Below are 22,807 nucleotides of genomic sequence, written 5' to 3' on the forward strand. Positions count from 1 at the left end.
CTCTTTTCTCTTCTCTAGAATTACAGAATAGCTGACCAAATTAAACTTTCGCAAGTCTTCGTGATTGATGGTTATCACTTTTGAAAGTACAGCTATAGTTCGCTGTAAAACTTCGTGATCAAAATATGTAAAAGTTTGTAATCGTTTGAATTGTGTTGCCATTTAAGACTTTGATTAACAACTTAAATTAGCAGTAAAGCTACGTATATAGTAGAGTGGGGTAAGATGGTGCATTTTAATTCTCTTTTCTTCGTACCATTCGTTAATCAAGAAACAGTATTTACAGAATTGTATACTCGTAGCCTCGCGACTGTAAAAGAGCGTTATTAATTGTTCAAAACATGATCAAGAAACATATAATCTAGATTTTAACGTTAACCGGTTTCAACCCCAGTATAGCCTATACTATCTAAAAAAGTCACAAGTTTTCGGTGCTGTTGTGTTTCTATATGTTTTGCGGTTTCTTATTTTACTTTCCGTACTAGATTTTAATTACAACGAAACCACCACTAGCCACTGCACAATCGATTGAAAAAAATATGACAAATTAAGTTAATTGGTACATTTTTGCCTGCTGTGCAATAGTTTTCTGAAACTAGTTTTAGTTAAATTCACTTCCCACTTCGCTTGGATCAACCATGGCCTACTAAATATATCTTTAGTAGGACTAAATATATCTTTAGTAGGCCTTGATCTCTTAAGTAGGCCATGGATCAACATGTTATGCAACACTACTTCGTTCGGCGCCGAGGCACATAGTGGTTGAACAAGCCAGCCTCTAACCCTGAAGCCTATATGCAATGGGTTCAAGGCTCGTCGCTGCTATCTTTTTGGGCGTATGTGTCGTGGCTGCCATTGTGGGTGTATGTGTTTGTTTTTAACCACTTAGCGGAGCAAGCAGCAATTGCTTCAAGTCAGTGGTCACTAAAATTGATCAGCCATACATAAAAAAATAAACACCCAGGAGGTGTATGAACCACCAGTTTTATAACGACGACTGTCGTTTCCGCCTACGCGAGGATAAAGCAAGTTACTTTTTCCTCATTCACCTTGTGGTAGGATTTTCCAGCACTTTAAAACCGTAGGCAAAAAGTTAAAAACATATGTTATTCGAATAGACGTGTAAACTAACCACAGTATTTCTAAGAGCGATTGCGGAGCCTGTAGTACAGGAACAAACCTTAAATGGTGGATGTAATCAAACTATTCAACATCCTCTGCCATATGGAATATAGTTGTAATTGCTTAAAACTCATTTTGGGTTGTGGTTATGAAAATTGATCTATCAATTTAAACGCTTGGTCTTATAGATTATATCTGTATTTAAGACCTAAATCATTCCCAGGTTCAGTTATGGCAAATGTTCGAATTTATTTCGTGGTATTTGTAGCTTTTAGCTTAATTGTAGAACTCGTGGACGGAAAAAAAAGAGGCGGAAAAAAGAAGCAAGGTAGTCGGCGTCGTCGTTCTTCCACACCACAGATGATTGACGATAATCCTGTGAGTTCTCGCCAACCATCACAATGGAAACAGCACCAAACACCTAGGTGAGAAAGTACGGATTTTGTCCGGTTATTTAAAACAAGAATCTTAAGTTGTTTACGCACAACAGATATAGCGGGGTAGGAGAAGATGGGGCACCTTTAGCACAAAATATATAAATATCCTGGTCGTGTTTTAAACAATTAACAATGGTTTATGAAAATCGCGAGGACAAGGTTTTGCTTACTACCAAAATGTACGAGAAAATAGAATGAAAAGGTGTCCCAGCTTCCCCCATCCTACTATATATACAGCTGTATACGTGCGGGGTCGCTATATTTCTCAAATATTCTACAACATATAGTGTGGGGGGGGGAAGATCGGACACCTTTTGTATCTTTTTGCGTTCCATGTAGTCGTAAACAAAGAACATTTAAAGAATTATAAAACCGTATCCTCACGACTCCCGTAGACCGCTGTTAATTGTTTAAAAAACGGCCAGGATATTTGGATGTTATATGTTCTAAAGGTGTTCCGTCTTCTCCCACCCTACTATAGCCTATATAATTTCAATTCAGAGCCACCCCACCCCCATTTTGTTCACATACAGTACTGCCATAGTATACTGAAGTATATACTATGGTACTGCTGTTGTGTAAGATTGGATACCGTTATAGCCTAAATCCCATATTTCCTGATCATGTTTTTAACATTTCACAATCCTCTTTTAGAATCGCAGGTGGCTTACGGTTATATAATTCTGTTAATATTCCTTGTACCAAATGAGACGAAAAAGATAATAAAAAACATATTCCATCCTACCGTACTAAGTAGGCAACGAGATCAACCATGTAAAAAAGTTTTACTATTTTTTATATTTTTTAGTGCGCAGAGATCGTACAACGTACATACAAATACAATGGATATCGAAGGTTAATATTTATTGACTTAATTTGCTGTTTTGTTTTTGGATTTATTCCTCTTGGCATTTATACTGTGTTATACCCGTTTTCAGTGATCTTTAAATATAGTAGGGTGGGGAAAGATAGGACACCTTTCCATTCTATTTTTTGTCCCATTTGGTAGTAAACAAAAAACACTCAAGGAAATATAAAACTGTCACTTCATAACTACCATAGACCGTTGTTAATTGTTTAAAACACGATCAGAATATTTGGACCTTATGTACTAAAGGTGTTCCATCTCCCCCATCCCACTATATATTTTTTATCCATAGTAGGTCGTTAGAAATTGCAGTTATGTCAAATCAAACATTATTTTAATTTTAAGCCGTTTATGTTGCTTTACATTATTTTTTGTTATTTTATAGACGAAGATCGAGCGATGAAGTTGATGCTTGCCTAGAACAAATTGCAAACTCAACTAGAAATAATAATAAAACCACCATGTGGAATAATAAACCAAACTTACGAATTGTTTTGTTTTTAGTTGAATAAAAGTTGAATTGCCTTGATTTACCGGCTAAAAATCTCGAGCTTCTAAAATGTTTTATAGTAGCGTGGGGAAGATGGGACACCTTTAGCACATATAATGCCCCAACACCCTGATCGTGTTTTAAACAACCACCAACGGTCTATCGGAGTCGTAAAGATATAGTTTTATAACTCTTTAAATGTTCTTTGTTTACAACTAAATAGGACGAAAAAATAGAGTTAAAAGGTATCCCATCTTTCCCCGCCCTACTGTATAAATTCATTTTTATGGCCATCTCTCTTTTCTGCTGCCAAAACAAGACCGGAACACTAATCCGTAATGTTGTATTTGGAACTATTTTCACCATATGTATTAGTTGGGATATGTCGCCGTATTCTGAACCAGTATTTCGTTAAATTTAATCGTCACTTGCTCGGGTGGACAGGTTATTTAACACCACCTCGTGGTATAAATTTCTTCGATATTTAACCGCAAAAAGCAACTAAAGTTTAAAACTCCTATTGTTCGAATAGATGCGAGAATCAGCCAGTATTTCCAAGAGCAATTGGTGAAATTACTTGTTTTGATCAACCTTCGGTTCGAAGGGCAATTGCGGAACCTCTAGTACAGGAATAAGCCTTAAAGGATGGATGTAATTAAACTATTCAACATCCTCTGCCATATGGAATATAACTGTCATTGCCAATAGAACGCATTTTGTGATTGTCGTTTTGGCAATTGCTTTATGGACGATTGGTGTTAGCTTGTATCTGTAGTTACCCAACGTCTATACTAACTTTGTAGTATACGCTATTATTCCCAGGTATATAGGTATGTCCAGTGTTCGAATTTATTTCGTAGTGTTTGTAGCTGTTAGCTTATTTTTGGTAGTAGTGAGCGGTAAAAAAAGGGTCCGAAAAAATAAGCAGGGTACTGGTCAGCGTCGCCGTTCTGCCAATGTGGCGTGGAGCAAAACTCAGCCTAATAATTCTCGACAGTCACCCCCATCGGCTAAATCACATCAAACCTCAAGGTGAGAAAATGCAATTATTACCGGACATTCAAAATGACAATCTTTCGTTGTTTCACGCAAAATACAGCTGTTGATGCGGGGTTTCTATGCAAAATAACTAGCCCCCGATTTTATCATATAGTTCTCTTGTGTAAACACCCGTCGCACACAATATCTAAATATCCTGAGCTTGTTTTAAACAAACCAACAACGGTATATGGGAGTCGTGAGGATACGGTTTTATAATTCATTGAATGTTTTTTGTGACTACCAAATGAATCGAAAATATAGAATAAAAAGGTGTTCCATCTTTCCCTCAACCTAGTACACATAATATACTGTTAGGTATGATGGGATAACTTTAAAACCTAAATCCTAGATTTTTTGATCGTAATTTGAATACTTAACAACCCCCTTTGAGAGTCCCTCATAGGGTTATATATTTCTCTAAATATTATCATTTTACTACCAAACGGGACGAGAATAGATAATAAAAATATCCCATCTTACCCCCTACTATATACATAAAAAATATTATGAGTGATTGCATATATTTTATTGTTATTGTGCCGCTGCAACCGTTCATAGGATTCCTTTTTATTTCAGTGCGTCAAGAGCTTACAACGTACATACAATGGCAATGAATACCAGAGGTCGGGTTTCATTTGTATTTATTACTGTAGATAGTTAAAAATCTAATTTTGGGGGCAAAATGGATTTACTCTCTTGTTAAACCCCTTTTATATTTATAATCAAGTAGGGGCCGCAGTATCCTCACAACCCTCATAGATTGTTGTTAATCGTTTAAAACACGATCAGGATATTTGAATATTACGTGCTAGAGGTGTCCCATCTTCCACAACGCAGTACTATGTATTGTTTCACATTTTTCTTTATGTTCATTTATAGACGAAGATCGATCGGCGAAGTTTATGCTTGACTAGAACAGATCGTAGTTAAGACCACTCTGTGGAACAATAAACCAAACTTACGAAATGTATTTGTGTTTTAGTTGAATAAAAACCCGTCTTTATTTACCATCAGCTTTAAATCTAAATCTACATTGAATTTATTTATTACACATAAACCATTTTCGAGGCCATGCTTTATGTGTAAAGGTTTCCAGTTAAAATTCTTTTCTGTTTCCAAAACAATAGACAGTCACAAAGCCGTTATGTTCTACGAAAATTGTTGTTATTTCCCAAAGTTAGTATAGACCAGGGGTTCCCACACCGCGGCCCGCAGGAGCAAAATAAATGGCCCTCAGAGGACTTCAAAATTACCGATTGCACACGTTTACAAATAAACATATTACTTTGAAAAATCGTCTAAAAATGTTTTATTGATTTCTGTAATAATTTACATCGTTTTTGTTACGTCACAAAAATAGTTATGAGGGTCACAGCATCAGCCAACCTGCCACGCTTGTTACTCTGGTATGGGGGTTATATCGCGGCATGATTCAACAAAAAACTGTGAAACTTTGTCTTTTACTGCGCAAGTACGTAGTTTAATCTGTTCTAGAAGCCATGTGTATTACCAGCATATGTGTCGAACTTCCTGACCTAACTAACAGTATTCGTTATAACCAAATTTTGGCCAATACAAGTCGCGTCGCCAATATAGCAAGGAAAACCTTGCCCGACGCATAATTATGATTTTACATATTGGTCCGCTATAAAATAAGTTTCGGAACCCCTGGTATAGACCAAAGTTAGTATAGACCAAGTTAGGAAACGGCGCTCGTGTCCGCCATTACGGAGCCCACAGAGCGTGAATCGCCTATACAAATGCATGGCCGGCATGTGTTCATTTAGTTCTTGTAAGCGATACAAAGCTAGAAAACACGTATATCGGTTGTTTTAACATTTAAAAAAAAAACAATTTCTAATATAAATCTTGTTATATAATATTAAATCTAGGGATTAATGTGGAGTAAATTAGTATTTTGACTGGTTTTCAGCGTACAGTGTGGTTTAACAGGGTACTTTACGTTGGCGATTAGTACTAGCAGCAATCAGCTTAGTTTACATAATAGTATTTGATCATACCTACGAATCTACAGAACCATTCTTTACTACATTTATAATCCAACATTGGTGGACATGCATCTCCAAACTGCTTAAGTACTAGCAGATAAGGTGTTCGCGTTTTCCGATTTCATAAAGACCCGGAACGCAGAAAAGGTAGCTTACTAATTCAAGCAGAGGACCAAAAATAGTAACTCAGTATTGTTTTTCTCAATGTCACTTCGATATTCGGCAAATTTTACAAAGATACCTTAAGTTTCGTTGCCGGGTATACGTGTTAAGTTTGTGAGCCAAAAAGTAAAATCACGGCAATTGACATGCAAAACTGCAGCTAGATACACAGTTTATGGTAATGTTATGCGTTTTTGTTTGTATTTCTATATTTTAAACATGTTCTTTTATGTTTTTGGTTAGTAAACTTGATATTTTCTGTTTTTTTACTCTTTAATCGATTGAGTGTTCAATAAAATTTGATTACTTTTGTGAGGTTTATTATTTTGATACGATATAACATTAGTAGAAAGCCATTTTTACGCGCAGAAGTGCTTGGTTTTTTCAAAAATCGCAATATTTAAACGAACAACAGCACCCAGCAATGATAAAATGCTATACCGTGGGCTCCGTAATGGTGGCGACTATGACGTCATAGACGCGCGACAATGGATAACAAGACTCGTTGTTTTACAATCCGTTTCCTAACTTGGTCTATACTAACTTTGGTCTATACTAACTTTGGTATAGACTATAGACCAAAGTTTAGGAAACGGATTGTAAAACAACGAGTTCTGTTTTCCATAGTCGCGCGTCTGTGACGTCATAGTCGCAGCCATTAGCCGGTGCATCTAGCTTTCTAGCAGCAGTTTTGCATGTAAATTGTCGTGCCTTTACTTTTTGGCTCACAAACTTAACACCTATATACCCGGCAACGAAACTTAAGGTATCTTTTGTAAAATTTTCCTAATATTAAAATGACATTAAGGATAACAATACTGAGTTACTATTTTTGGTCTTCTCCTTGAATTAATAATAATAAACCACCCTTTCTACGTTTATGAAATCGGTAACCGCGAACACCTTATCTGCTAGTACTTGAGCAGTTTGGAGCTGCATAGTCATCCATGTTAGATTATAAATATAGTATATATTGGTTCTGTAGATTCGTAGGTATGAGCATATACTATTGTGTAAACTAAGCTGATTGCTGCTAGTATTAATCGCCAACGTAAAGTACCCTGTTAAACCACACTGCAGCCTACTCTGAAAAACAGTTAGAATACTAATTTACTAGAAATTAATTCTTGGATTTAATATTATATAACAAGATTTATATTAGAACTTACATTTTAAATCTTGAAACAACCGCTAGAAGTGTTTTTTTTCTAGCTTTGCATCGCTTACAAAAACCGAATAAACAACGACCATGCATTTGGGCGATTCACGCTCTGTGGGCTCCGTAATGGCGGACATAAGCGCCGTTTCCTGACATGACGTTGTTATTTCCTATTGGTATGAGCAGACGCGCATGTTAGTCTTGTTGATTGAGCATAACTTAAACGCAGGCAATTTCTTTGTTCACAATTTGAGTTCAAATCATAGGCATCGCTAATGTATTTAGATGTCGTTTAAGTTTTACAGAATAATAAAAACATTCTAATTTTCAGTGTGTTTTGACAATGGAAAAGTTAAAATTGTTTTTCGTGCTTTTGATAACTTTTAGCTCATCTGTCGAGTTGGTATTTGGCTTTCCCGGATTAGGTAAGGGTCTGACCCGACAAGGTAGCAGGTAAGAACTAAAACGAATCTTTGTCCGGCGTCGTGTCTATATGTGTCCTTGGACAAGACCCCCAACGGGAATTTCTCCAACCCAGTAGACACTAATAGGTTGTCTAAATTGTTAAAGATTATAAAAAAAATAATAAAATTCCCCCTCAAAAATAATCACCCGCAAAATACCATACATGGTAACGCGTAAGCTGGTACAAGGTGTATGAAACAAAACACTCGTGTTATTAAGACTGTCGCGTTTCGGTCACGCGAGGCTAAGCAAGTTACATTCATTCATTGTATAAAAGTACCTGAGAAGCTTTGTGTATTTCGATACACCAACCAACAATGTTAACTTTCTATGAAATATTCTTGTACTAAAGCAACGTATTTAATAAACAGTATTTGTAGGAAATGTGAAAATACACAGTAATAGGGTGGGGTAAGACAATGCCTCGCAAAACATGTGACAAAATATATAGGTTTCAAGGTGATATCACAAATTTCATAAAGACTGATTTTAAACACTTTACAGTAATCGGCTTTGGCATACACTTTGTAAGGACCTAAAAATAAACCATATAGGCCTGTCCCTGCAGAGGCGTTTTATTTTTCCTTCTTTGCTATATTTTTAATTTATTAATTCTTTTCTAGTAACAGAGCCTACAATATCGACACAGAAGAAATGGAAATTGATGGTTTATATAACATGTTTATAAATTAAAATTGTATTTTTAATGTTTATTTGTTTATTATCTATATTCTTCATTCGCTGTACGTGTAAAATTGGTTTAAAATTTCAAGAACTAAATAAATTATAAACATAATTAAAAATCAACGGACGATTAGATTAACAAAACAGAACTTATTTTATTCGGAAAATGTTTTCACTTTATTTACAAAAGATAAAATATATCAATTACTTGCCTATATAATGCGAATAGCCGCATTTTGGCGTTGGTTTACTATATTCTCATGCATTCTTAATTTTCTTTGTTTACTGCAAAATAGGACGAGAAAATAGAATCAAAAAGTGTCCCATCTTTCCCAACCCTACTATACACTAACTTCGTGTCATTTTCTAGACATTCAACGAATAATGGATCTAATGAAAGTCAGATCTGCTTAGAGATCAGTTGGTAAACATAAACTTTCGATTTAATTAATTTTCATTTATTTATGTTCTAATTCCCTATTTTTCAGATTGTTCTTGAGCTGCAAAAAGAGAATAATATTTATTTCGTTGGAATAATAATAAACCAAAGTTACAATACCACTAATGTTAGTTTTGTGGCTGTATATATCTGTTACCACATATCATTTATGGATAAAAAGATCTTGCAGACAAGGTTAATAAAAACAAAACTTATTTTCGTAGCCGTGCTTTTTGTGTAAAGATTTACAGTTAAAATTTTATTATATTGCTAAAACAATAGACAGAGACACAAAGCGGTTACGTTCTACGAAAATCGTTGTCATTTCCTATCGTTAGGAGCAGACGCGCATGCTATATAGTCCTGTTGGGCATAACTTAAACGCAGGCAATTTCTTTGTTCACAGTTGAGTTCAAATCATGTTTAATATTAATGTATTCAGGTTTGTTAAAAGTCTTACCGAAAAATCCAAACGATTGTAATTTTTAGCGTTTTGACAATGGAAAAGCTGAAATTGTTTTTCGTACTCTTGATAACTTTTAGCTTCTGTGTGGAGTTGATAGTAGGACCGCCTGGTAACCGAGATGGTGGTGGTTTCAGACGACAGGGTAAAAGGTAAGAACTGAAACGACTATTTGTATAAAACAAGTATTAGAGAAGTAGTATGCGTTGTGATACTCAACCAACAATGTTAACTGTCTATGAGATATGTAATATTCTAAAACCAAAGCAACGTATTTATTAATTAAACATTAATTGTAGGAAATGTAAAAATACAGAGTAATAGGGTAAGGTATGACAATGCCTCGCAAAATATGCGGCAAAGTATATAGGATTCAAGGTGATATCATAAATATCATAACACCGATTTTTATTACTTAACAGTAATCGGCTTTGGCCTACACTTTGTAGGGATCTAAAAGTAAACCATAGTCCTGCCATTGGCGCGTTCTATTATCTCTTTCTTTTTGCTATATTTTAATTTTTTTAATTCTTTTCTAGCCAAAGCTACAATATCCACAAAGAAGAAATGAAAATTGATGGTTTTTAATTTGTTTATAAGTTGAAATAGTACATCTAATATTTATTGTTTTATTATCTTCGCTGTACGAGTAAAATTCATTGAAATTTTAGGAAAGAAAAAAATCATAAATACATTTAAAGTCAATGGACGATTAGATTAACAAAACAGAACTTCTTTTATTTGGAAAATATTTTCACTTTTTTTGGCAAAAGATAAAATATTATTAATTACTTGCCTAATGCGAATAGCCGCATATTGCTGCCGTTGGCTTGCTATATATTCTCCTTAAGTTATGCATAAAGTAGGATGAGGAAAGATGGAACACTTTTACATTCTATTTTCCATGTCCCATTTGGTAGTAAACAAAAAAAAAACGTTTAAAGAATTAAAACTGTACCATCACAATTCCCATGACCGTTTAAAACTGTACCATCACAATTCCCCACAGACCGTTTAAAACACGATTAGGATATTTGTTAAGTGGTAAAGGTGTTTTCCGTCTTCTCTCACCCAACTGGAAATATATTAACGTTGTGTTATTTTTTAGACATCCAACGAGTAATGGATCTAATGAAAGTCAGATCTGCTTAGAGATCAGTTGGTAAACATAAACTTTTCAATTCAATTCAATTCTATTTTATTTATGTTGCATTTACGTATTTTTTAGATTCTTCTTGAGCTGCAAAATGGGAATAATATTCAATTCGTTTGGAATAATAATAAACCAAATTTACAACACTAATGTGCTGTTCATAATACAAATTATTTTTTGCCGGTAAAGCAATAATCGGCCGGAAAATAGTCGAAAGGGAAAAAGCTCTTGCGATGCTGCGGAAAGTTTGTCTGATTCGATGCTGTAAAACTAGTAAGAACTAGAAGAACTATAGAGTGACATGAGTTGTGACAGGATGGAGTCACACTGGCCACAACAAAGTCACTTAACACGTTCTATAACTTAATTAAACCTATGGTTAAAGGGAAAATGGAGTCTAAATTTGAGGTCGTTGAACAGAGCCTCACTCATATAGGACAGAAGGGAAAAATTGCTTTCCAGTGTTTAGCTTAGTAACACGTACGCTTACAGTGATGGAATTTTAATAGTCGAGCGCTTTAACAACTTTGCCAAGGCGACAAATTCGGGTGTTTTTCGGGTGTGTTTTTATGAGAAGGCTACATGGGGAATAAAAAAATCTGAGTGTATACAAATTTCAAATTACATACGATAAGTGAAATTATTTATTGTCCATAAAATAAATTTAATATGCTAATGGAACAGCATTTTACAGTTACAAAATATTCTTATCAAAAATTGATTCCAAGTCGTAGAACAAAACCGTGATGTTCTTGGAAAATTACCGACATATTTCCTTAACACGATTTGATGCGCATATCTGTTCACTTATGTGGAAGGGTACAACTTGCAGACTATAGACTATAAAGCTATGCACGCATATGGCGTTAAAGCAAGGTAGTGTTGGAATATTTTACTCATGTAAAAGGTTTTACAAAAAAAAAATAAGAACACATTTTTAGAGTTTGATTATTTTGCTTTTCTTTGGAATTTGTAATTTTATTGCGGCCTGTGTGTAAAGTTACTGGCAATTTACGTAAGGATTATGTGCTGCATATGCTGTTTCGTATGAAGATATATTATAATATAGACAGAACTGGTAACAGGGGAAAGTATGTAATAGTATGGTGGGGGAGATAGGGCACTTTTTATTCTATTTTCTCGTTCTATTTGGTACTAAACAAAGAACATTCAACCAAATATAAAACGTATCATTACGCCTCCCATAGACCGTTGTTAATTGTTTAAAACACAAATAGGATATTTGGATATATTAGGGACTCTCTCCCCCACCAAACTATATCAAATTATTTAAAAGCAGTTGCGGAGCCTCTATACCACAGCACGGCCTGCTATAGATATATCTTTAGTAGGCCATATTTCTAGTAAAGGAATAAACTTTCAAGGAAAGATGCAGCCCAACTGTTTAAATACTGGTTTTGTGATTACGACTTTGAAAATTGCTTTGTGAACTTTAATTCTTAATCCTGAGGTTAATTATGATTCTGTAGTTAACATGCGCCTAAACAGCTTATCATTCCTATATAGGTAAAGCTATGGCAAGTTTTCGAACCTATTTCGTGGTGTTTGTAGCTGTTAACTTAATTGTAGAACTTGCGGAAAGTAAAAAGAAAAGAGGGGGTAAAAAGAAACAAGGTGGCCGGCGTCGTCGAACTCCAAAACCAACGCTGGAAAAACCAGATCCTAAAGCGACTCGTCAGTTACTACAGCCGACATCAAATAAATTTGCGAGGTAAGAAATAGCGAAATATATATGTCCGCTTTTTTCAAAATGAAGTTCTTTCGTTGTTTACATCCAATATACGACTGTGCGTATCTATTTTTTACTATATGTTATGAATCATCGCATTTATGATACAGTGATATGGGGGAAGATGGGACACCTTTGCATTCCATCTTCTACTCCCATTTGGTAGTAAACAAAGAACATTTAAGATTTGTAAAACCGTATTCTTACGACTCCCATTGACTGTTGTTATTTGTTCAAAAACACACACAATTAGAGTGGGTAAACTTTATGTGCTAAAGGTGTCCCGTCTTCCTCAACCACGTTTTATTTTACTGTTGACGCGTCTTTGCAACCGTTTTTGTAATCCCTTTTTATTTCAGTGTGTCGAGTACTTACAACGTACATACAATGGCAATGAATACCAGAGGTTGAGTTTCTTTCGTATTTTTTAATGTAGATAATTAATCCACAGGTGGAATTGGATTAGATGTTGCTATTTTGTTATAACGCATTTTAGGGCATTTTAACTATAGCAGGACATTAGGGCTTGCCGTTACTTTACAAATTCCAAATCAAATATAGGTTGATTTCAAGATGTGGTTCTGTATGTATTGTTTCACATTATCTTTATATTCATTTATAGACGAAGATCGATCGGCGAAGTTTTTGTTCGACTAGAACAGATCGTAGTTAAGATCACTCTGTTGAACAATACACCAAACTTACGAAATGTTTCTGTTTCTCGTAAAACAATAATCCGTGACGTCACATCGCACCGATATACGTTCAGTTGATGGTTGGCGCGCATACCTCTATAAACGTCTAACCATACGTTGTGGTTCAAGGGACGTTGTCGCTGCTACCATTGTGGACGGTTAACTCTCATCGAGGAAGACAGTTTACGGCAATTGCTTTAACCCAGCAGTGGTCTTGAATAAGCTGTCTAAATCTTCAGCTATAATGAAACATAAAAAATAAAAAAAAAACAATTACCTATAAAGTTACATTCGTGGTAAGTCGTAAGCTGACACGAGGTGTATCTAAAAAAACACCCGTGATTTAACAACCTAATAACAACTACCATTTTTCATGCGAGGATAAAGTAAGATACATTCATTTATCTAATATCGGTGGTAATATGTAACATGTGCTGATGTAAGAAGCTTTTGCAGAACACAATGCAAAACTTGATGCTGACTTTAAAAGGACGTTATTACATTTGCATCTTGCATGGTTACAAACGTTATGATAATAATATATTAGGGTGGGCGAAAAAGACAATTTTAGCACATAATGTCCAAATATCCTGATCTTGTTTTAAACAATGAACAGCGGCCAGCATGGGAGTCGTAAAATACAGTTTTGTAATTACTAATGAACGTCGTTTGTTTACTACTAAATGAGACTAGATCTCACAACATAAACCGTTGTCAGTTGTTTAAACCACGATCAGGATATTTGGATATTATGTGCTAAAGGTGTCCCATCTAACCCTATAGTACTAAATTTTGATTTGATTTCTGTAAAGAGATTAAAGAATAAATGCCAAATTTAGGAATCGAGGTATTTGGAAAAAGTCGCCCAAAAAACAACAAGAACAACTGTTTAACGAAAAAATCGATATAACCACTTACGTGCTCAACAACTATTCAATAAAAATGAACTTATATGACCACTTATACGTACGTGCTCAATAATCTTTATTTTCTAGTGAAATGTTAAACAATCCAAGCACAGTATATCCTGTCTTTAAGTAATAGCAAAAACCACTAGGAAATATTGTTAGTATAGTCTTAATTGGATGCTGGCTATACGGTACAGGTTAATGGGTAAAAATACACAATGCTTCATTTTGAAAAGTTATGGCATTTTGTTTCTATTTAGAAAAATCATGGCAAAGTTAAGTTTCTATCTTACGATATTGCTAGTTTCTAGTTGTTCGGTGGAGATCGTCAGTGTTGGTTTAGGTCTCGGTAACAAATTCATATCCCGACAGCCCGGTGTAAAGTAAGAAACAACTTCTAAGCAGTTTTTGCACGCTAGCAGTTGTTATAATAAACTTAATATATATATAGTAGGGTGGGGAAAGATGGTACCCTTTTCATTCTATTTTCTTGTCGCATTTAGTAGTAAACAAAGGAAATTCAAAGAATTTTAAAACCGTATCCTCACGACACCTAAAGACGGTTGTTAATTGTTTGAAACACGATTCGAACATTTGGATATTATGTGCTAAAATATCCCATGTCACCACCATACTATGTAACGTATAATGCTCTCTCTATAAATATCATTAGTTGTGTTTTCTCATGTTAATTCGTGTTCCATTCTGCCTTCAGAAAACTGCATCCCTTTTACAATGTCAAATCATTCCCAGTGAAGATGCAGCAAGGTTTATCTTTGTTTAATCGTTTATTTTTCTCACTTACTTTCGTGATAAAAGAAAGAAAAAAAAAGAAAGAAAAAAATAATCATACGTAAAAGTTACATACCTGGTAACTCGTAAGCTGGCACGGGTGTATGAAACAGAACCCTTGTGTTATAAAGACTGTCGTTTTCCAGCCACACGATGATAAAGTAAGTTAATTTCAATCTTTCGTGATATAGGACACTGTGCATATCAGCATATAATTTAAGTCATGTTATAGGCAATATCATATTGTGACAGAACTATTTTAGCCATTAAGTCACAGTAATACTTTTACAGACGAGTTGCTACTCCTACAAGCCCTGGCGAATGACAAGCTTGATTAGACCAGGTTATAAGAAAGCACTTTTCTTACAATTCTACTTCAATTATATGTTGTATATACCTCTGTTTCAGATTTGTCTTGGTACTGCAACAAAGAAAAAAATATTGAGGCAATAAACTAAATTTAAACTATAGATTCGTGTACTGGATTCCAATTTCCGTCAGTTGTATTCTTTCAGTATCTCAGACTCCCCACACGCCATTTATTCTCTCGGAAATTAACCGACATTTATCAAGAACAGGATCAATCTCCTAAAGATGCCATTAGACTGCTTGGTGTTAGCGCCATTCTTCCGCCTTCCTAAGCGCCTTAGATTAGCTGAGAAATGTTAAAAACTTAATGTCTGACGAAGTTTAAGTTAATTTTTTAAGTTTTTAGAGCATTTCAATAGGATGAAAGTAGGCTTGTATATGATGCTATTGTTAGCTTTGAGCTTTCCTTTCGAGGTAGTGAGTAGCGTTTTATTTTGTGCACCGAAACCGAAACCGACACCGCTAGCGAAAGTGGCATTTTATTCACGAAACCCAGCAGTAAAAAGTCAGACTTCACGATTTCTGTAAGTAAAAGCTAGAAATTATGCTTTTATGAAAGGTTTATAAATTTAGTTTAAACATTGATTGAATTAGCCAACATACATTTACCAACCACTTAAGGCCAAGTTTACTCCACAACCCCACTTTTGTTTACAGGACAAACAGAATGCAATTTTTAACCTTCTTACAATCATTTTGTGCATATTATGTTGAAATAGTAGGCTCCATTATTGCTACGTTCTATTCCCGATAATTATATTTTTTGAAGTAAAGGCAAAGAAGCTACATTTTTTTAAAAAGCTAATTTGCATTTATGCTTTATTTTCAGTTGGGATGTAAAAATCGTCGAAGCAAACAAAATGGACCAAGAAGGTCATGTTAATATAGTTTAATAAATATTGTGTTTTTATTACCTTTCCGTTACCTAATAGCGAAAAGTAATAAATTTATAGAAAATACATATAGTAGAGTGGGGAAGATGGGACACCGTTGACACATATTAACTAAATATCCTGATCGGGTTTTACACAGTTAACGACGGTCTATGGGAGCCGTGAGGATAAAGTTTTACAAAAAAATCGTTAAATGTTTGTTTACTACCAAATTAGAGGAGAAATAGATTGAAAAGGTGTCCCATCTTCCCCCACCCTACTATATGCTGTTCAATTATACTACATTTTAAAGCACAAGTTTTTTACCAGCATTATATTTTCACAGACAACGACCGAATTGAAGTTCTGATAGAACACTTACTTGAATAAAGTCCTTGAAAGAAATGTGGTTGTAATTCTCTTTCATTTGGTTACTAATCAACGTTCAAAAAATCATTTTAAAATGCAACCACCACAAAAATAAATTTGTTGAAACAATAAACTAAAGTTAAACTATAGATTCGTGTACTGGATTACAGTTTCCGTCAACTATATTCTTTCAGTATCTCAGACTCCCCGCACGCCATTTATTCTCTCAGAAATTAACCAACATTTATCAAGAACAGGATCAATCTCTTGAGGATGTCATGAGACTGCTTGGTGTTAGCGCCATTCTTCCGCCTTCTTAACTAAGTAAAGCCTTCATTATAACGCAGTCAACTAGCTACCAGCAGTTATAACGCCATAGATTAGCTGAGAAACGTTAAAAACTTATAATGTTTGACGAAGTTTCGTTTAGTTAAAGTTAAAAAAAAATAATTTCAGATCCTTTCATTATGATGAAATTAGGTTTGCATATCACACTGCTGATAGCTTTGAGCTTTCCCTTTGAGCTGGTGAGTGGCTTTTGGGTTTGGAGACCAAAACCGACACCGACACGAAAAATGAGGCGAAATCTAGTAAAAGAGCAGCCTACCCGATCTAAGTATGTAAAAGACAAAATATGTTTTAGCAATGTTCATAAGTTTAATTAAAAAATTCGATAACATCAGCCAACACATAGTTTACCAACCACTAAAGGCCAAGTTTACACTACAATCTCCCTCCACAATCCCAGTTTAGTTTACAGGACAAACAGAATTCAATTTTAACATTTTATGCATATTATAGTAGGGTGCGAAAAGTTAGGACACCTTTTCATTCTATTTTCTCGTCTCATTTGGCAATAAACAAAGTTTAGACAATTAATTATGAAATCTATCCTTACGACTCCCATGGACCGTTGTAAATAATTTAAAACACGGTCAGGATAGTTGGATATTATGTGCTAAAGGTGTTCCGTCTTTCCCACCCAACTATATGTTGAATTGATACATTTTTACCACATTTAAGAACGTTTTTTTTAAGTATGGGCAAACAGGTTACAATTTTTTAAGAAATTAAATTAAATTTTTGTTTTTATTTTTAGTTGGGACGGAAAAAGGGTAAATGGAAACAGAATGAAAGCAGAAGGTGATGTTAATTTATTACGATGAAAATATTTAATATTTTTTTTTATTACTTTTCGTTACCTAATAGCTAATAATTTATATGAAATACATATGTTGTTCAATTATACTACACCTGTCAAAGCACACGTTTTTAACCAGCATTATATTTTCACAGACAACGACCAAATTGAAGTTCTGTTGGAACAGTTACTTGAATAAAGTCCTTGAAAGAAATGTGGTTGTAATTCTCTTTCATTTGGTTACTAATCAACGTTCAAAAAATCATTTTAAAATGCAACCACCACAAAAATAAATTTGTTGAAACAATAAACTAAAGTTAAACTATAGATTCGTGTACTGGATTACAGTTTCCGTCAACTATATTCTTTCAGTATCTCAGACTCCCCACACGCCATTTATCCTTTCAGAAATTAACCAACATTTATCAAGAACAGGATCAATCTCTTGAGGATGTCATGAGACTGCTTGGTGTTAGCGCCATTCTTCCGCCTTCTTAACTAAGTAAAGCCTTCATTATAACGCAGTTAACTAGCTACCAGCAGTTATAACGCCATAGATTAGCTGAGAAACGTTAAAAACTTATAATGTTTGACGAAGTTTCGTTTAGTTAAAATTAAAAAAAAATAATTTCAGATCCTTTCATTATGATGAAATTAGGTTTGCATATCACACTGCTGATAGCATTGAGCTTTCCCTTTGAGCTAGTGAGTGGCTTTTGGGTTTGGAGACCAAAACCGACACCGACACCGACACCGATAGTACAAACGTTAAAAATGAGGCGAAATCTAGTAAAAAAGCAGCCTCCCCGATTTAAGTATGTAAAAGACAAAATATGCTTTAGGAATGTTCATAAGTTTAATTAAAAAATCGATAACATCAGCCAACACATAGTTTACCAACCACTAAAGGCCAAGTTTACACTGCAATCTCCCTCCACAATCCCAGTTTAGTTTACAGGACAAACAGAATGCAACTTTAACATTTTATGCATATTATAGTAGGGTGCGAAAAGTTAGGACACCTTTTCATTCTATTTTCTCGTCTCATTTGGCAATAAACAAAGTTTAGCCAATTAATTATGAAATCTACGACTCCCATAGACCGTTGTAAATTATTTAAAACACGGTCAGGATAGTTGGATATTATGCGCTAAAGGTGTTCCGTCTTCCCCACCCAACTATATGTTAAATTGATACATTTTTACCACATTTAAGAACGTTTTTTTAAGTATGGGCAAACAAGTTACACTTTTTTAAGAAATTAAATTAAATTTTTGTTTTTATTTTTAGTTGGGACGGAAAAAGGGTAAATGGAAACAGAATGAAAGCAGAAGGTGATGTTAATTTATTACGATGAAAATATTTAATATTTTTTTTATTACTTTTCGTTACCTAATAGCTAATAATTTATATGAAATACATATGTTGTTCAATTACACTACACCTGTCAAAGCACACGTTTTTAACCAGCATTATATTTTCACAGACAACGACCAAATTGAAGTTCTGTTGGAACAGTTACTTGAATAAAGTCCTTGAAAGAAATGTGGTTGTAATTCTCTTTCATTTGGTTACTAATCAACGTTCAAAAAATCATTTTAAAATGCAACCACCACAAAAATAAATTTGTTGAAACAATAAACTAAAGTTAAACTATAGATTCGTGTACTGGATTACAGTTTCCGTCAACTATATTCTTTCAGTATCTCAGACTCCCCACACGCCATTTATCCTTTCAGAAATTAACCAACATTTATCAAGAACAGGATCAATCTCTTGAGGATGTCATGAGACTGCTTGGTGTTAGCGGCATTCTTCCGCCTTCTTAACTAAGTAAAGCCTTCATTATAACGCAGTCAACTAGCTACCAGCAGTTATAACGCCATAGATTAGCTGAGAAACGTTAAAAACTTATAATGTTTGACGAAGTTTCGTTTAGTTAAAGTTAAAAAAAAATAATTTCAGATCCTTTCATTATGATGAAATTAGGTTTGCATATCACACTGCTGATAGCTTTGAGCTTTCCCTTTGAGCTAGTGAGTGGCTTTTGGGTTTGGAGACCAAAACCGACACCGACACCGACACGAAAAATGAGGCGAAATCTAGTACAAAAGCAGCCCACCCGATCTAAGTATGTAAAAGACAAAATATGTTTTAGGAATGTTCATAAGTTTAATTAAAAATCGATAACATCAGCCAACACATAGTTTACCAACCACTAAAGGCCAAGTTTACACTGCAATCTCCCTCCACAATCCCAGTTTAGTTTACAGGACAAACAGAATGCAATTTTAACATTTTATGCATATTACAGTGGGATGCGAAAAGTTAGAACACCTTTTCATTCTATTTTCTCGTCTCATTTGGCAATAAACAAAGTTTAGCCAATTAATTATGAAATCTATCCTTACGACTCCCATAGACCGTTGTAAATTATTTAAAACACGGTCAGGATAGTTGGATATTATGTGCTAAAGGTGTTCCGTCTTCCCCACCCAACTATATGTTAAATTGATACATTTTTACCACATTTAAGAACGTTTTTTTTAAGTATGGGCAAACAGGTTACAATTTTTTAAGAAATTAAATTAAATTTTTGTTTTTATTTTTAGTTGGGACGGAAAAAGGGTGAATGAAAACAGAATGAAAGCAGAAGGTGATGTTAATTTATTACGATGAAAATATTTAATATTTTTTTTATTACTTTTCGTTACCTAATAGCTAATAATTTATATGAAATACATATGTTGTTCAATTATACTACACCTGTCAAAGCACACTTTTTTTAACCAGCATTATATTTTCACAGACAACGACCAAATTGAAGTTCTGTTGGAACAGTTACTTGAATAAGTCCTTGAAAGAAATGTGGTTGTAATTCTCTTTCATTTGGTTACTAATGAACATTCAAAATTCAGTTTTTAAAGCTACCACTACGAAAAAGATCCTTTCAAATTGAAATAACAAAACAAGAAAGTTTTAAAATACATAGTTGGATTCACTGGAATTGACTTTAGGTCAAATTTTTTTAATAAAAGTCGTGTAGTGTAAGGCGGGGAAGACGAGACACCTTTAGCACATACAATCTAAATGGCCAGATCGTGTTTTAAACAACTGACAACGGTTCATGGAACTCGTGAGAAAACGGACGGTTTTTTTAATGTAATTTGTCTGTCGATGCACTTACGCATTTCTGTTTATACTTACACCAATTATAAAAATATCTAGTTCCCCCTTAACGTTAAGAAACTCGTAGTCGCACCATATCGTTGTATAGCTCACAATGATGTGCTTGTAGTGTGAAGTATCTGCTAGAAAAACAGTGCAGGCCTACACGGTTTGTTATTTTATCAAGGTAGTTGTGGCAGTATCATCGCCTTACACGTGTTATAGCCAGTTTTGCCAAGGAGTTACTGAACTCAAACGATTTATTTTGACTGTTTACATCAGACTGAAGTTGCTGGTCAAGTCGATAGTCCCCTTGTATAAGTTATATACTCAAAACTTACAGGTACTAAAGAATGTAAAGACATTTTCTCCTGTGTTTATTAACTGTACAGTTTTTTCACTTGATTTAAATTTGACAAAGGGTCTGTTCAGAGTCAATTATAAAAATGAGATTCACCGTCTTAGTTTTTGTCACTTTCCTGTTTTCGGCATGGGTTTGTATGGCAGGAGAAGTACAGTCACCGCCCGAAGAAAAACCAGGTCTACCGCCGGTAAGATAGTTTTGAATAGATTAACTTGATTTACTATTTGCTGTGTTTTCAGAGAATAACAGAAAAAGATGCAGAAAGAATTAAAGAAATTCACAAACAAATTCCGGGCCTTCATCCAGATACCTTTAGTAAGATCTTGAAAAACTTTTGTTTTTTAGGGGTTTTTGGTCACCAATTTCTCATGTTACGGCCAACCAGTGCTGCTGTGCATGCTTTGTACTATACAATATAAGAATACTAGTTGGTGAATTTACAATATAAAGAATATTTTAACAACATCTTGTGCATATTTAAAGTGAACGGAAAAAAATGAAAGTACTTTACCTGTTTAATAGAAATTATACCAACGTCGTTTCGGACAAAAAGAACTCCCGAACAAATCGAGTCTGACAAAAAAGCTAAAGGTAAGGGTATATACAAACCTTTTTAATGGACTCGATACAATAAAAATATTTTACCTATAAGGCGTTTTAAGAAAACATGTTCTTTCAGACGATTTTTCGGTTTGCTTTTAATCTGAGATTAACGCTTATATTTTAGAACGTTTTCTCGCGAAAGACGTCAGCAAATTACATGAGCATGTAAAATATTACATTGACAACCACAAGGAACTGTATGGTGAGAAAAATAGACTAAACATAGTATGGGGTGAGATGGGACACGTTTTTTCATTCGCTGTTTTTGTTCTATTTTGAAGTGAACAAAGAATGTTTACCGCATCATATAACTGTAGCTCCGCGACTCTTGCTAAAAACATTTAGAACACAATTTAAAATTTTAGTACTTGGGTACTAACAATATCCCATCTTACCCTAGAGTACTAAAATGTTATTAGACAATTTGGAAGGTGTTAATTTTGGTTGCCTTGATTATTAAATAGGGAACATGACGTTCGAAGAAGCGGAGTTGTTCACTAAGAAGATTGAAGATGAAATGAAACTAGAGGAAACTAAACATGACGAAATGTAACTCCAAAGAGTTTACTTAAAACAGTAATTTTGAAATCGTGCGGTTAATATTCGCCTCCGTGCTTGTCTTGTTGTAGGGAATGGATTAAATAAACGTCGTATAAATAGTATATTGGTTTATTTTGAGATATAATAGGGCGGGGTAAGGTAGACACATTTTTGTTCTCTTTTCTTGCCTCGTATATGGTAGCCAACAAAGAAACACACAATCAGGAAATGTTGGATTTAAATGCCAACAATATGCCTCATAGAAACGTTAATAAAAGTTACCTGCTGTGTACTAGGCAGTAGGCAATTTATGGTCTATCATTAATGCGTAGGGTAAGGTCAGTATATAGACTGGAATAGGAATTACTGGTAAAATACTCGTTTTGTTAGAATAGCCAGGACATACTAATATTACCACAATGTTAGAATAAATTGAGTCCTTTTTTAATTTTGTAAGTAATGGAGATTATAGTATATAAGTAAAAATATCAAAGAAATGGTGTTTGAATGTTTGAAGGCCACATGTGCTTTATTAGGATAAGTGACGTGTTAACTCATGCTATTGTATATTTAGCCGACACTTAGCATACCGTTATAATAACAGAAATATGTACAACTATCGGACTTATAAAGCCTACTCCAGCTGAACAAACGAATCGTATACCGCAGGTAAATGGTATGCATGTCCACTAGAACGATAACAATACTGAGTAAAGTCAGAGGAAAAGACGCAGCAAGCAAAAA

The 22,807-nt window shown here is 34.4% G+C and overlaps 2 protein-coding genes and 5 long non-coding RNA genes across 13 annotated transcripts; all 7 read left to right on the forward strand.

Annotated features, from left to right (window-relative positions):
- Window positions 1–56: 56 nt before the first annotated feature.
- LOC149743232 (uncharacterized) lies at window positions 57–5,630 on the forward strand. Of its 3 annotated transcripts, XM_089890915.1 has the most exons (5): window positions 57–1,547; window positions 2,368–2,414; window positions 2,813–3,949; window positions 4,535–4,581; window positions 4,838–5,630. In XM_089890915.1, the coding sequence occupies exons 3-5, from the start codon at window positions 3,750–3,752 to the stop codon at window positions 4,870–4,872; spliced, it is 282 nt and encodes a 93-aa protein (XP_089747041.1). In that variant the 5' UTR covers window positions 57–1,547; window positions 2,368–2,414; window positions 2,813–3,749; the 3' UTR covers window positions 4,873–5,630. The 3 variants fall into 3 exon arrangements, with proteins under 3 accessions (XP_089747041.1, XP_089747049.1, XP_089747032.1); XM_089890923.1 differs by lacking the exons at window positions 4,535–4,581; window positions 4,838–5,630 and having other exon boundaries at window positions 2,813–2,916; XM_089890906.1 differs by lacking the exons at window positions 2,368–2,414; window positions 4,535–4,581; window positions 4,838–5,630 and having other exon boundaries at window positions 2,813–2,956.
- Window positions 5,631–7,598: 1,968 nt separating this feature from the next.
- LOC149743233 (uncharacterized) lies at window positions 7,599–9,099 on the forward strand. The gene is made up of 4 exons (XR_016384585.1): window positions 7,599–7,741; window positions 8,377–8,420; window positions 8,808–8,861; window positions 8,926–9,099. It is a non-coding gene; the product is annotated as an uncharacterized LOC149743233 (long non-coding RNA).
- A 168-nt stretch (window positions 9,100–9,267) lies between these two features.
- LOC149743234 (uncharacterized) lies at window positions 9,268–10,873 on the forward strand. Its single transcript, XR_016384584.1, has 4 exons — window positions 9,268–9,491; window positions 9,879–9,919; window positions 10,448–10,501; window positions 10,568–10,873. It is a non-coding gene; the product is annotated as an uncharacterized LOC149743234 (long non-coding RNA).
- A 450-nt stretch (window positions 10,874–11,323) lies between these two features.
- Window positions 11,324–13,234, forward strand: LOC149743235 (uncharacterized). Its single transcript, XR_016387372.1, has 3 exons — window positions 11,324–12,224; window positions 12,602–12,648; window positions 12,865–13,234. It is a non-coding gene; the product is annotated as an uncharacterized LOC149743235 (long non-coding RNA).
- A 317-nt stretch (window positions 13,235–13,551) lies between these two features.
- On the forward strand, window positions 13,552–18,933 carry LOC149743236 (uncharacterized). Of its 3 annotated transcripts, XR_016386268.1 has the most exons (10): window positions 13,552–14,228; window positions 14,561–14,613; window positions 14,929–14,980; window positions 15,046–15,530; window positions 15,836–15,879; window positions 16,225–16,863; window positions 17,347–17,390; window positions 17,544–18,203; window positions 18,679–18,722; window positions 18,875–18,933. It is a non-coding gene; the product is annotated as an uncharacterized LOC149743236 (long non-coding RNA). The 3 variants fall into 3 exon arrangements; XR_016386269.1 differs by lacking the exons at window positions 13,552–14,228; window positions 14,561–14,613; window positions 14,929–14,980; window positions 16,225–16,863; window positions 17,347–17,390 and having other exon boundaries at window positions 15,285–15,530; XR_016386272.1 differs by lacking the exons at window positions 13,552–14,228; window positions 14,561–14,613; window positions 14,929–14,980; window positions 15,046–15,530; window positions 15,836–15,879 and having other exon boundaries at window positions 16,683–16,863.
- A 338-nt stretch (window positions 18,934–19,271) lies between these two features.
- On the forward strand, window positions 19,272–20,375 carry LOC149743237 (uncharacterized). The gene is made up of 3 exons (XR_016386273.1): window positions 19,272–19,519; window positions 20,001–20,044; window positions 20,198–20,375. It is a non-coding gene; the product is annotated as an uncharacterized LOC149743237 (long non-coding RNA).
- A 363-nt stretch (window positions 20,376–20,738) lies between these two features.
- LOC149743238 (uncharacterized) lies at window positions 20,739–22,185 on the forward strand. Of its 3 annotated transcripts, none has more exons than XM_089890575.1 (6): window positions 20,739–20,899; window positions 20,989–21,107; window positions 21,160–21,235; window positions 21,443–21,511; window positions 21,648–21,725; window positions 21,988–22,185. In XM_089890575.1, the coding sequence occupies exons 2-6, from the start codon at window positions 21,003–21,005 to the stop codon at window positions 22,074–22,076; spliced, it is 417 nt and encodes a 138-aa protein (XP_089746701.1). In that variant the 5' UTR covers window positions 20,739–20,899; window positions 20,989–21,002; the 3' UTR covers window positions 22,077–22,185. The 3 variants fall into 3 exon arrangements, with proteins under 3 accessions (XP_089746701.1, XP_089746694.1, XP_089746709.1); XM_089890568.1 differs by having other exon boundaries at window positions 20,741–20,899; window positions 20,978–21,107; XM_089890583.1 differs by lacking the exon at window positions 20,739–20,899 and having other exon boundaries at window positions 20,906–21,107.
- The last annotated feature ends 622 nt before the right edge of the window (window positions 22,186–22,807 follow it).

The sequence above is a fragment of the Ciona robusta genome, chromosome 1 (genome assembly GCF_009617815.1).
Source record: "Ciona robusta chromosome 1, ASM961781v2".
NCBI classification, from domain to species: Eukaryota; Metazoa; Chordata; class Ascidiacea; order Phlebobranchia; family Cionidae; genus Ciona; species Ciona robusta.

Coding starts and splice junctions, on each gene's coding strand:
- LOC149743232 (XM_089890906.1), top strand. CDS start 1,354: ATGGCAAATGTTCGAATTTATTTCGTGGTATTTGTAGCTTTTAGCTTA. Junction 1,548..2,812: donor AAACAGCACCAAACACCTAG/GTGAGAAAGTAC, acceptor GTTATTTTATAG/ACGAAGATCGAGCGATGAAG.
- LOC149743238 (XM_089890575.1), top strand. CDS start 21,003: ATGAGATTCACCGTCTTAGTTTTTGTCACTTTCCTGTTTTCGGCATGG. Junction 21,236..21,442: donor CCTTCATCCAGATACCTTTA/GTAAGATCTTGA, acceptor CCTGTTTAATAG/AAATTATACCAACGTCGTTT. Junction 21,726..21,987: donor CAACCACAAGGAACTGTATG/GTGAGAAAAATA, acceptor ATTATTAAATAG/GGAACATGACGTTCGAAGAA.